The sequence below is a fragment of the Seriola dumerili genome, unplaced genomic scaffold (genome assembly GCF_002260705.1).
Source record: "Seriola dumerili isolate Sdu_G_001 unplaced genomic scaffold, Sdu_1.0 BDQW01000073.1, whole genome shotgun sequence".
Lineage (NCBI taxonomy): Eukaryota > Metazoa > Chordata > Actinopteri > Carangiformes > Carangidae > Seriola > Seriola dumerili.
In genome coordinates this window covers 1,713,306-1,727,731 of record NW_019174328.1, presented here as the reverse complement: position 1 = coordinate 1,727,731, position 14,426 = coordinate 1,713,306, and the positions used below count along the sequence as shown (strand labels likewise).

Genomic DNA, 14,426 nt, shown 5'->3' with positions numbered 1-14,426 from the left:
ATGGACACACAGTTATAGGTATAACTAGATCTCATTTCTCTATTTGAAGTCCACAGAAAGAGCCAAGGAAAAGGTGATTTCCATGTGTTTGTATAGTTAAATGTCTTGGCACTGTTTGATATTTTGCACCTAGCTTGTATTGAGTTTGCAAATACAGACAAGAGCTTGTGTTTGTGGATGTGTGAGTTTCTATGTTTAGTTCCACTTGAACAACTTTCACTTGATTTTTGGTAAACCAGTACTACTTCCCATTGCTCAAGTCAGCTATATGCTGTACTTCTGCACTTCAACCACTAGATGGACCTTTAGTTGTGCTGTTAGCTTCAGATAACTATGGCACTTCTTATGTATGGTTTTGGGTTAGGGAGTTTTTATCTTTGACTTTATTCTGGGGTGTCATCATTTTATCATTTTACCGTCCAGGTGAGTGATGAAAACAACTGCAGAATATAAAAAGTGTTATTTACAAGTAAATAAAAGAATTATAGAACATGTTGATTAGTCGCACTTTACTCATTCGTATATTACATTTCTGAAATAACACTTTCAAGAGGTGACTTCTTTTCCATTCTGCTTCCATTTTAATTTCATGTCATAGTTATATCAAGCATAATCAGAAGAGGAAATCAGTTTTGCTGGACTCACTCAGCTAAGACCTTACATGCTTTTATTATTCTTATAGTTGTTCAAAAGGCCTTTGCTTTTGTTGTTCTGCAGATGTGCACAGGCATTTTTCCTCAGACAAAACGTATGTTGTCTACTTCAAACTGAAACTTTACTGGCTAATAACAGGAATGATTCAGCAGGTTTTTTTTTAATGTTTTGTTTTAGTTCTACACACATTTCAAAGCAGATCTGGAGGCAGAGATGAACTCACCGGTTGCATTAACCCTAAACTGGGCAGAGCTGAAGATGTGCAATTTTTCTGGCCCACAATCTCAGGGCACATTCACTTATTTGAACTCTGGAGTGATAAGTTCTTACGTTGTGTTAATTTGGTCAAGTGAGAGCATTTGAAATAAAGTAGCAGCACATAACAAACTGTGACTCTGAGCTCATTACAGAGGTAAGAACAAGCTGAACAAGCTGCAGGGAACAAATCCAATATACACTTCTGAGCTTCTTTGTTTCTATACTGTGTCAATATTTGTGTTTTTATAATCCAGACTGTCTGTCTCATGTTTATCCCATGTTTACCTATCATGTTTAACTTTCTCCTCTCATCTCTCTCTCTCTCTCTCTCTCTCTCTGTCTCCTGTCTTGTCATCTGTCATTGACACTCATTTATCTTCATAATACTGACTGGATACCTGTGGGTTCCTATCCTATATGGCTTGACAGATATGGCTACATGAGGCCTTATATCATGTTTTTGGGATTTCAATTTTGGATTATTTGGATTAATTCTGGATTATTTGATAGGTATTATTATTTATTCAGTTACAGGCACACAATAAAGTCCAGAAGGCTGGGAGACATGTGAGAGACAGATTAAAAAAAAAAAAGTTTTATTATGTTATTTCAATTTATAATATGACTATAGTAATAACAAACATATTTGCAGTTACTTGAATTAAGACACATGGTCAACAATGAGCCACTGGACCCCCTGAGGGTCTGGATCAAAAGCTCCTCATCTGAATCACTTCAAGTTATGATCTTCCTATAAACAAGGAGACAGTTTTATAAACAAGAGTTAGTATTGATCAGTTTGACATATAGCATGCAATCAATCAAACTACCTTAAAACTATCACATCACAGCTTCTCCCCATGCCTACTTCCACATCTGCCTGTCTACCATCTGCTCTGCAGCTACTTCAATAATAGCTTGCAGCTGCAAAGACAGGAGGAGAAAGGGGGGGGAGTGGAGGAAAAACCCAGAGTGGTGAGGGGCAAAGGGAGGGAAGTCATTCAGTCAGTCAGTCAAGCAGGCGGGAGGGGGTGGGGTGTGTGTGTGTGGTGTGTTGTTGGGGGGGGGGGGTGAAAGCAGAGCTGTGATGCAGACAGCGAATCACATGAGCAGGGATCTGTTTACAAACTGAGAGCTGAAGACGAGAAGTGGAGAAGAGGGACGAGGAAGGAGAAAGGAGGAGAGTGAATGTGAGAAGAAAATAGAGGAGAAGAGAGGAGAGCCTGAGTCTGAGTTAACATTGGCCGCATTGTTTTCCTGTATTTTATACCTCCCTGTGTCCTGTGTTCAGAGCAGGAAGGCAGGGGGAGAGATGAGGAGCTGCTTTCCACAGGAGCACTGTTGAGGCTGCCTCCCTGCCTGCCTGCCTGCCTGCCTGCCTGGCTGCCTGGTTGGCTGGCTGTGCTGCCGGGGAACCCATCCATGTCCTTCCCTTTGTCTCTCCATAATTGGCCACGGCAGGTTTTCACAGCCAGAGAGGAGGAAAGCGACGTGGAGATCTGAAAAAGAGGAGAAGAGAAGAAAGGAAGACAGGAGAGAAAAGAAGAAGGAAGGGAGGGAGAGCCTTGTGACAATGTTTTGAAGAGGAGACAAAGCAAGAAAGCAGAGAGTGTGCTCGGCCACAGGTTCATAACAGAGTGCTGGAAGGGATTTGATGTATATTTCCTCATATTGTCACTGACATTGGTGTCTTTTCATCCACAACGCTCACAGTTTACCTCCAAGACTTTTTCTTTGTCATGCAGAGGGAAGACACAGAGGAATATTTTGATTTATTTCTCTAACACATTTACAGGAGTCTTAATGTCAATTAAAGTGGATGTTTGTATGGTATTTTTTGATAGCAAATCATCGCTGCTGGCTGAATAATCACTGTTCAGTTGAGCAGCTGCTTGTTAGGCTGATGTCTTCTTGAGGAACTGGAAGTCTCTCATCAGGTCTGCTTACTCAAGACCACAAGGATTGAACTCAGTGCCCATCCTCTCTGCCAACTATCAGGACTGGTCTGAACTGAAAAGCCACAACTGATCCTTTTCATTTCCAGAAACAAACTTCAGAAAAGTTGCGGAAACCAGAGTTTGTGACCTCTACAACTTTCTGGCTTTGCCATCTGAGCATCTGCACATTTGATGCATTCTGTCCAATGGTGTTACGGTAAGTGACATTTGCACAGGCTTTTTGTAAGTTCAAACTCCTCCAAATTAAAACTAAATAAGTGTTTACTAAATGAAATTTTACACAACACACAACAGAAAAAACAACAGAAACCAGTTCTAATGTAGAGATAAGCTTTTACTTAATATTTACAGCCACTAACTTACTAAGCAGAACTAATGCTAAGCTAACTGACAAAACTCACTTTAGCTTGCTAATATTCTACCTTTTGAAGTTTTAGAGTAAAGGAAGTAACTGGATCAAAATGCAGTTTAATATACATGTACATGAGCTACATAATGTTACACTATCATTAGCTATATGACTAAATAGCATCGGTTAGCCTAGCATATTCAGATATTTCCAACTCTTTGCAGGAATACTACTGATTGTGAAAGAAGTATTTCTTAATATTTAAAAAACTAGGTCTGAAACCAGTAGTCTTTGCAAGCTAACAAATTTCTTAATTTCTAAATGTGGTAAAGCACCAGTTTAAAAATAGCTAAATACTAAGAACTTATTATTCTTGAGAAGAAAACTTAAGGTGTTTTGTACAACTTACAAAGGGATTTACAGTATGAATGCCTGGCTCAATCAATCCTAATATGAAAGTTTATACAACATGACCTATAAAAACCATGATAATATATCATCTCATGTCTTTATTGTTTTCAATACCAATATCCTCTGAAGGGAGGACCATTTTTTTCCCAGACAAAACACATAAAACCAAAGCTACTTTTCCTGTTTAACAGTGTTCAGGTACAATCCTGTACACGCTGCATGCATTTGCACAGTGGCCTACCTTTTAGTGCTCCACTATCAATGATTCACTAACATCGTGCTAAGATTACAGCTGCTTGTTTCTTTAGCCAAATGTCCCGTCAAACCTCCCCAAACACCCCCACTGTGCACTGAGACTACACCCTATACTGCTGTGAACCTTGTCCATTAGAGGATGATTTTTGAACCCGGAGGTCACAGTATAAGCTGTGGCACTTGACCTCAAGAATGAGTGAACTCCTGCAGTTTAAGGCTGACATGCGTCGCATGGAATGAAAAGTGCCATGTTAAGAGCCCCTTGGGCTGAATGCACTTCTTTCTCTCTATGGCCAAATTCCAGTGAGTAACTAGTCTTAGGCCAAGAAGCAAGTGGAACACATTCCTGTGTGACGCAAGGATGCTTGTAAAAGTTCACATGAAAGTGCTTTGCAGTGTGGATAGGTGCTTTTGCTGTGTGATCTATGAATTTTGTAAATATGTGTAAGGACTCTCCTGTGGGAAAGCCAGTGAGCATCATGAGGATAGTGAACACCAGTAGAAACAAAAATCTGCCCTTAATAGACCCTGTTTTTTGTAGCTTAACTCAGTTTTAACCTGATTAATATGGATTTATGCCATTAATATTTTGCAACCCTTAAAACATTGCACTTTAATAAGAAAATAAATAGCCAAATGCTATTTCCAGAACACAGTTTTCTCCCTATTTCTCACTCACTTCTCATGTAAAACAAAATTAGAAGTTGGGTTCATAACTGTTACTACACACCACCTCTATACATGCACTCATATCTCAACTTTCACCCAAGTTCAAAAACTTTGTGCGGGTCAAGAATCTCTACAGTGTAAGCAGTATTACATTGCAGTTTGAAACAAGAGGCTTAACAGATACAAGTGCGGAGCCTATGTGCCAGGCCTTACAAGTTACACATATACGTCCACACACACACATGCGCCGACCCCACATCCTCACCACGGGAGGTGGACGCAGGCAAAGTCTAGGATTGCTAGACAGGGTGATGTATGATGGGATATGTTTGTCATGAAGACCTGTGTGGGCCATGGAAACACAGTAGCAAGGCTCTGACGGAGCTGAGTGAGCTGGTCTCTCACCACGGTGACACAAAGATCACAGGAAATATCCACAATATACCTACAATGAGAAGCCATTATGGATGACATGTTGTCCACTCCGCTTCATGTCTGTTTAGTGAAACATCCTGCAGACACAAGCTATATTACAATGGGCTTAAAGATGCTCAGACGTCCTGCAGAGCTGAGGTGGGCTGCCTGATAATTCTTTGCATGTTATGTTGTGTTCTATCACATTACGCGTTTGATCCATTGTGAATATTCTGATCAGTGCAGCTTTAACCCCTTCTGTAACCTAAACCCAGACCTAGCCCTAACCTTATAAGTGAAGATGTGAGCCTAAAATAAAAATGTCACAGTTGTGGGCAACTACTTTAACTTTCTGGTGTGTGAGTTTGTCTTCACAATGTGAGTGCCCCCATCTGTGAGGAAACCAAGAAGAAAAAGTTCAATGATCAGATCATTCAGAAAGAATAGCTCACCCACATCACTGTGAATTTTTCAGACTATTTATGCTGACATGCGACGAGACAGTGTGTGAAGACGCATTAATTCATACGTGATTTCTGCTGAGTGTCTAAATGCCACATAATGTTGAATTATCTGACAGGGGCTTTGTTCACTGTTTCTTTTCATGTATAAAAAATGACATTATCTCACATTTTCAACATGCAATTGAAAACACGAGTGTGTATTTACATTATTAGCAACAGTAGGCTATATTCATGACTGCCTTGTTCTTTGTGTGAGGACAAAGTTAAGTTGGATTAGACACACTGACCAATACCAACCCTTCATGAAAATTACATTTTGACATGATGGTGATGCAGTTTAAATACAAGTTGTATTCATTGTTGAATTTGTTAATACTTCGTGATTTCTGTTTGAAGTTTAAATTTCTTCTGATGTAAATACATATGCAACGGATAGTTCAGAATGACTGTTTCACATTATATTTTCTTATTATGACAGTCATCTGTGATACAGTGATGGGACTGGTGTAACCCTTGCAGCCAAACCATGCTGTTTTTCCTGCATTCATAGGATTTCTTTTTTCCATTCTGTGTCATCTTGTTCATGTGTCCTGTCCTCTCAGGGTGTCTGTGTGACCTTGGACTGCAGAACGCCAACCCTTACTGCAAGATGACATCTGAAGAGCTCTTCCACCTGCCGCTCAACATCTACATCATCATCCTGGGCATTGGCCTCTTCATCCTCATGCTCAGCCTCATCTTCTGCTGCTACCTGTTCAGGTACAACACAACAGACAGGGCTGAGGTAGAGCTCCTGTACAGGAAGTGTCAGGCCGCTGTGCTGGATCAGTATTAGCAGACAAATTCATCCACCTCTGAAAGGAGGAAGTCTGCCTCACCCTGCCTTCATGTGAAATTCCAATTTGTGTGTCACCTACCACCTACCCGTAGTGCTTTTCAGGATTTCCTAATGAAATCTTGTAAATCTTTCTTTTTCATTCTGTCTCTGCTTTTGCATTAGTTACTGATGTTCTGTATTTTTATCTCAACAACACTGAGAGAGCAAATCTGAACTTCTTGCATACAGTATAACTATTGTTTTTAACTGTAGAGCAGGAGAGAAAGAGAGCTGTGAACTATTACCCATTAAACCTACAAAAATTTAATTCCATGCAAAATACTTGTGCTAGTATCAAAAGGCTGTGTGACTTTAAACTGACTTCAGCGTATGACATATGACTTTACCTGTACCTGAGTTTTATTTTTATTTTGGTATATAACAAGAGCATCAACGTTGTAAATCAGAAAATTGAATTTCCACACTAACAGCTTCCCAATTTCCCATTCAACCCAACACAAACACACAAAATACAAAATGGTTTTCTTAAGTATGAAGAGTTCTGATTTCAAAAGAAGAATTAAAAAGCACTATTATAAAAAAAAATACTTGTAAGATACAATATTATTAATCCCTAACTTGAAAACATATTGGTGTGGTCATTGGATTACAAACTGTAAAAAAAAAACTGAGAACAGAGATGAGACTACAGGGAACAGGTCCACATTCTATTTACATTCTATAATTATCAATAATATTTATGCCCCAGCTTTTACTAAATATTCTCCCTTCATTTTTAACTTCACCTGTGTTTTAGTAGCCATGGGTACAGGCCTACAACCGAAGGCAGGTTTACACCCTCCAGTCACTGGTGGAATATATTTTCTACCCTCACAGGACAAAACCTGAGTCAGCGGTCTCCATTTTCAGCAGTGAGAGAACAATTCATCCACAGCCAGACTGGCCAGTTGGCATCATTTGGTATCGTTTGGTTTTCACATGGGGTAGTTGTATCCTGGGCCAGTTTCACATGTACAAACCTTATTAGCCAACTGTGCGCATTAGCAGATGGCCTCTTGTGTGCTCTGAAGAATCCTCTTAAAAGTCTAAACAGACTGGGTTTTATTGGAATGAAGTGCACTCAGTTGATTCAGGTCATCTGTCAATGCAGAATCCTCTCATTGTATTACATGGAAATGCATACAGTAGTGCATTGTCTGCTGTTTGACAAATCACAAAGGTTCAAGTGAGCGCTGCTTAAGGCTATTACAGACAGGCTGGGATTGGGTCAGTGTGCTGTTGCTGACTTCCAGAAGTTTTGGAAAGACCTGTTTAACCCTTAGAGAGGATGTTTGATAATTGAGCGATCTACATTTGGGCCGAGAGAGTACAATATGTGAGGCTGGGTTTACAGCCAGGTATCGGGTTAAAGAGCATCAGCTAAGACTGTAGTTAGTGATCTGAGTCCGGAGTTTGATTTGATTTAATTTAGGTGGTTTTCTGATTTTGTGTGTGTGTGTGTGTGTGTGTGTGTGTGTTTTTAAAGGTATATCTCTGATACTAAAGGACAAAAAGTAAGGCTATGTTTGCTGAATGAAAGTGTAGATGGACTGATGAGAATGTCTTATCAACAGCATATGATCAACAAGAATCTTAAGGAGATATTCCTGAAAGTGTTATAGATCTGCTCTGTGTAGATGCACAGGCTGTTACTTGACTTTGGTATTGTGTGAATTCCAGGCCCTCAGCTGATTCAGACAGCATGATGAGACATGTCCTGATGAAGACAGATACGGAGCCACCAGGCACATTATAGAATTTTTTATGACAAGTTTGTTTTTTGTTTTTTTTGTGCTTTACAGACTGAGGCGACAAGGGGCAAGAGAACAGTATGGGTACAACGAGGTAATATGTTAAAACCATTTCCAGTTTGACTAGTAATAATAGTTCAGACTGTGTCATTTGCTTATTTGTCTGTTAAATTTGAATATGCATTTTGTGATAAATCCTTTACTGTCAACAGGTTGTTTTGAAAGGAGCGGGGAAGAAACTGAGCCTTCTTGGTGTAAGTTGAATGCAGAGTGAATGGGATGGGCTAAACACTAATATAAAACAGTTGAAAGAAGTATAACTGACCCATGCTAACTGGCTAATGGGACAAAAAAAGGATGTGGAAAACACATCAGCAACAAATTTACTGCTGAAACAGTGAATGTGCAATTTTCTTAAAAGACAGAGAAGTGCGTATATGTATATATTTCTATTGTACTGTGAAAGTGTTGCATGTGTCATCATCACTGCTGTACTAGTCAAAATTTCACTGAAGTTCAGAGGAAAACTACACAACCAAATATTCTAGCTCCACCTAAGCCTTTCCCAAACCTGGACAGGAAATGATGTGGATGATATTCCTTTTAACTCACTGTATTTTATTTAGTTTATTTTTAAAGGTGGGTTTAACCAGGAAAAGGTCCTCACTTTTAGAAAACCACAGTTTTGAGTTATAAAGAGCCAGGCAAATATTTTTCAGTGAAAAATGTCAGTTTGAAGTCATGTTTCTTTATTTAAGTTCCAGGTGTTTGTTTCTGAAATAACTTTTACCTGTTCGCTACTGCTTTGTGATTGGCTAGCTACAGCAACTAGCTACACCTGATATGATATGGCCTCATAGTAATTGTGACCAGGTTTTTGCAAAAGTAAGAAAATACAACAACTTAAACAAAACAAAACAAAACAAAACAAAACAAAACAAAACAACAGGGGAACTACTCAAGCTAACAACAAAGTGTAAACTCTGGGAGCTTTGAGAAGCTCTCTATAACAACAACTATTACATTTTTGAACAATCATTTTACTTTCTTTTTGTTATACTGTCACATTTGAATAGTCATCATAAATTTATTTCTTGAAAACCTGATGCAAAAACAGAATATTTTTTAAAATTGGTAATATATAGGTTATTTTAGCTTATTATTATGAATAAGAGATTACGTCAGTGATCTAATTATTGCAGTGCAGCCATGGACACTTATGTTGGTGATTATTTTAACATAGAAATATACAGTAGTAGTCCATGAGTGAGAACTGTTTTCAACTGATTTCATAACGCGTCGTTTCCCTGTTTCAGCAAACATGTGCAGTGTGTTTAGAGGAGTTTCGCACCAGGGACGAGCTCGGAGTGTGTCCATGTTCCCATGCTTTTCACAAGAAGTAAGTTCTACAGCCTTCGCCTGGTCACAAAAACTTTCATGAGGCTGAGCAGCTGACCCCGTATTTGTGAACATGCACGACTGTATTTAAAAGTCACAGTCAAATGAAAAACCTCCAGACTTGATTCATTTGTTTAGCTGTTTCACAATCTGGTAACCGCGCAGCTAATTGTACTGACTCATACACTGTGTTTGAGACTGTGGATGCAAACAATCTTCAACTGAAATCATGTGGAACAACACTTTTGGAACAGCCAATATGTCTGCAAATCCATTGTCAGTGGCTCCACCTTCCTAAATCCACAATATCTTATTCTGGCCTTGATTTCTTAACATTTTGGTGAAGACTTCAAATCTCAACTAACCACTTCAGAGGAATGACTCATAAATTCCACTTAATGGTGGATTTCTGCCTTCAAGTCAGCAGCAGAAGGAGTCAGAGAGGCTGTGAAATCCAGAAAAAAAAGCACGTTTTTTCCAGCTGCCCTCCAGAAAATGACGAGCAAATTCCTGACAACATATGTCCCGGCATGTTTGAACATGAGCATGCTTTATGCAACTGAGACCTGTTTCGGCTCTGCAGCGTAGGTGTGACATTGACAGCAGGGCTTTCAGGCTGGTTTACTTTTTCTTTCTGACTGATATTTCTCCTAACGCCTGTCTCATCAGTCCTGTTTTACAAGCTGTCTGAACTTTGTCTTGCTTTGTTAATGACAAAACGTAGTAATATGTCTCTCATCTGTCCACTCTTCCCAGGTGTTTGCTAAAATGGTTAGAAATCCGCAGAGTGTGCCCCATGTGCAACAAGCCCATCTGTCGCCTCCAGCCTGACCCCCCACAAGCGTCCGAGCGGCCTCAGAGTCTCCTGGAGGTCTGAGAGGGGGAACGTACGTCCAGCAGCACCTCACGCTCTCCACTCAGTTGACACCCGTCACTATAGAGGCTCCTGTTACACGGTCCAACAGTCTGTAGTGTTAGTAACATGTTTTGAGGCAGAGCTACTCTGGAAATAGAAATGTTATAAACCGTAAGTACTGAGCCAATGAACCTACCTGGAAAACAATATGGAGGTGGTAACAGTAGTGACTTTCACTAACACTTGACATGGAGTTCATGATGATGGATTAAGGCTATTTTCAGTACATAGCTAGGTTATGCTAATGCCCAAGTGCCTTAAAGCTGCAGCTCCCCTGAAGGCCACTTAAATCAAATCAGACTGGCTCATCAAGGTTGGTTGTCAGCCTGCTAATTCATCTGTATATGTGTGTATTTAAAACGGTGTTATTAAGAGGTCAATAGCTTAAGGAGAGCTGTGTTTGCTCAGCTGACAGGTTCTGTCATTTTATTTGATTATCTGACTTAATTTTTGTTTTAATATTAAAGGAGAACAAACCAAAAGAACTCACTATACACTGCCCTCAGCAATTTTCATAATGGAATGAAAAATATAGCGTCTATATCATATACATTACTTTTTTTGCTTTGCTGAATGTAAACATACCTGTGTACACCTGACTACACCTGTCAGTAATGGCACAAAATGATGATGGTTCATAAGTGTTGGGAATAGTGAATGAGCTTTATGGCTCACCACCATCTTGGCGGTGAGCCATAAAGCTAAACTCCAAGCATCAAAAGGCTCCCACTCAGTCCAGATCAGATGTCCATATTTTACTTGTCTTATTCTTTTTTGCTCGTCGTTTTCATCATTTGATCATCCATCATGCAGAAACGTTGCTGCAGTTAAAAAAGTCTGTGACATCAACACAACCATTAACGCTTCAGCATTTATCTCAATTATCAAAATCACAGCATCATCACCAGCAGTATGTTTTATTGTTAGGATCATCATCAGACTGTGGAGACCAGGAAACTATCCCTTTGGAGACACCTGGTTTTCTGTCATAAAATCTGACCTGATCTTCATCTCCTTCACAAGCGTAGACAAACACAATGCGCTTAAGATAATAACACACAATTACAACATCTTGTGTCTTTATTGAACCACACCCATTTAACATTCACAGTGCTGGTGGAAAAAGCAAGTGAACCATCGTATTTAATTAGTGGTCGATCCTCCTTTAGCAGGAATAACCTCAAACAAGCTGATGCTGATCAGACCTGCACAATGTTCAGGAGCAATTTTGGACTATTCTTCCTACAGCACTACTTCAGCTCGGACATATTAGGATGTCTGAGTTATGTATTAGGACGTATTGGATGAATGTCTGGGCTCTGATTGGACCACTCAAGAAGGTGGATTTTCTTCATTTGAAGTCATTCTGTAGTAGGTTTACTTTAGGGTCATTGTCCTGCTGCATCACAGCTTCTCCTGAGCTTCAGCAGGTGGACACACACCCTGGCATCAGTCCTGTATGACACCTTGATAAAGTTGGGAATTCATTTTCCCCTGGATGATGTTGAGCTGTTCCAGCCAAGAGGCAGCAAAGCTCCAGATCATGATGCTCCCCCCACCCTGCTTCACCTTTTGGATGATGTTTTAGACAGTTGACAGTTTGTGAAAACATGGACTGATGAATATCCAAACCCTTTTTAACCCTTCAGCTTCATGCAAATCAACAATTCTTGATTCTAAATCTTCTGAGATCTATTTTGTGTGTGGCTCACATCAGCAGAGGTTTCTTGTGAACAGCAAATTCAAAATGTGTTGTTATATATATATATTGTTATCGTGTTTTTATAAGTGAAAGTTTCTCTAACCCACACCTCAAATCTGGTTTCATTGACACCTGACTCCAACTAGTGTTTTGATGCCATTAGCCGAGAGGTTCACTATTTTTTCCAGCTACACTGTGAATGCTTGAATGATGTTTTCAATATGGACAAGAACAACACGGTGATTTGTATGTTATTAGTTAATATAAATTGTGTTTGTTCATAATTGTAACTTAGATGAAGACCTGATTATATGTTAATACAAATTTATACATAAGTGCAGGTAATTTTAAACGCTTCACTTACTTTTTCTTGCCACTGTATTCAAGGGGCAAATAGAGTCAGATAATAATATACTTACAGCTTTACCAAGGGTTATTCTGTACAGTTATGTCGGGCCCTCAGTATTTTGGGGGATGTTGATGTGTAGTGTCACTTCTGTAACTCAACTAATGAGATTATTTCTGCCTTCAGAGCAGCTCTGCCTCTGAGTAATATTTGTATGGCAGCTTTTTTTTTTTTCAGTTTGCCCCTTGATTATATGCAGCTCCATATGAATATGTCTTGGACTTTAACCACCACATAAGTACCTGGAGCTTGGAAAGACGAAGATTTCAACCACCAGAAAACACCAGCTTTGAAGATATCAGAACCTCCTTTGGCTCGACGATGCCCCAAAGAGACTCAACCGATAAGATAACACATATATAAATATATACATGGTTTTTAAGTTATTTTTAAGGAACTGTTTTGTATCATAACTGGCTTTCAATAAAGGGTGTAGTATGTCAGCTCAAACACCTCGACTGTCATTTGTCATACAGCTGGATGTCATCGACAGAACTGAACCAACCTTTCTTCAGTGGAATCTGAGCTCAGTGTCTAAGAGCTGCTGTAGTGATATAAATAGACACATTGCACCGATATGAGGAGCCTGTTTGAGCTGGTTTCTTGTCTGAGTGAGGTGTGTGTCTCTGTGTGTGTACCATGTCTTATACTATGAGTACTGTGGAAACCATAAATGCTTTTAATTTTGAAAAAAATATAATCAGTGTTTGCATAAGGACAAAGCTGTTTATTTGCTTTACATTGCTATTATTATATATGGAGAAAGTATGGTCACTTTGGTGCAGACTGAAATATCTCAGCAGTTATTGTATAGAAACGTTGACGATGCTCTGACTTTTCATCCTGCACCACAAGCAGGTCAAAATGTTCACTTACCCAATGAAATATCTCAACATCTGCAACATGGATCGGCATAACATTTTGTACAGACATTAAATGGTTCCCAGGCTGTGTCCTAATGACTCTGGTGGTTTTCATGTCGCGCCATCATCATCTGGTCAAAACTTTAGTTTGGTTTTTGGCCAAATACCTGCAAAACTAATGACATTCAGCCTCAGCTGCACTTTGTGTTTAGTGCAAATTAACCATTGACAGCATGCTAACAAGCTAATTTGACATGGTAAACAGTATACCTGCTGAACATCAGCGTGTTAGCATTGGCATCGTAAGCATGTTAGCATTGACATTAGCTGCGCCCAACTACATCCTCATTCAGCTTCTTTTTAGAAGAAGTTTATAAGAAAATGAAAATAGTCTTTTGTCTAAAATCTGACGAGACCGTCCATATTCTGAGTTTGGAACAAGGAGCATATAACAGATAAAATTTTGAGAGGTTTAACCACTTGAATCCACCACACAGGCCATGAATGTCAGCAGCTCACCAATAAAAACAGACAAAGGTTGTCAGGTAAGTGGATGTCCCGTTGGATCTGTTGTGGATCTGATGCTGTTCTTCCAGAGACTGGACCCTTAGACCGTGAATCTGCAGAATCTCTCTGAAGATATATCTCACACAGGCTCTAGGAGAAACCAGAAGCAAACTTACAACCAAATCAAGTCACATCATCTTCTTCATGTGCAATGTTTCCTACTTGCTGTGTCATCAGTCTGACTTCTTCTCTCTTCCAGTGATCCCCAAAAGACACTTTTACATTGCATTTACCACTTAACGTGAACCAGGTGTGAATTCACAGGTAATTCCACCTAATTTTGAACGCAGCTTCCCCCATTTCCAGCAAAGTTCAACAACAGGTGTTGAGAATTTCAATAGTAACAGTTCATTTTTCTGAAAGCTACCCTCTGGTTTACTGTGGAGTCCTTCATGATATCACCAGAACAAGTAAATACAAAGTGGTCATGCAGGTATGAAGATGCACATGACTGCAAAAATGTGCACCACACACACACAAACACAAACACAGACAAAACACAAAACTGTTACAC

General features: G+C 39.5%; 1 protein-coding gene across 2 annotated transcripts; it reads left to right on the top strand.

The window, feature by feature from the left end:
* The first annotated feature begins 2,028 nt into the window (after nucleotides 1-2,028).
* On the top strand, nucleotides 2,029-12,920 carry LOC111220738 (RING finger protein 122-like). Of its 2 annotated transcripts, XM_022743942.1 has the most exons (7): nucleotides 2,029-2,102; nucleotides 2,204-3,066; nucleotides 6,035-6,191; nucleotides 8,112-8,154; nucleotides 8,273-8,314; nucleotides 9,377-9,459; nucleotides 10,215-12,920. In XM_022743942.1, the coding sequence occupies exons 2-7, from the start codon at nucleotides 3,042-3,044 to the stop codon at nucleotides 10,333-10,335; spliced, it is 471 nt and encodes a 156-aa protein (XP_022599663.1). In that variant the 5' UTR covers nucleotides 2,029-2,102; nucleotides 2,204-3,041; the 3' UTR covers nucleotides 10,336-12,920. The 2 variants fall into 2 exon arrangements, with proteins under 2 accessions (XP_022599663.1, XP_022599662.1); XM_022743941.1 differs by lacking the exon at nucleotides 2,029-2,102 and having other exon boundaries at nucleotides 2,115-3,066.
* Nucleotides 12,921-14,426: the final 1,506 nt, after the last annotated feature.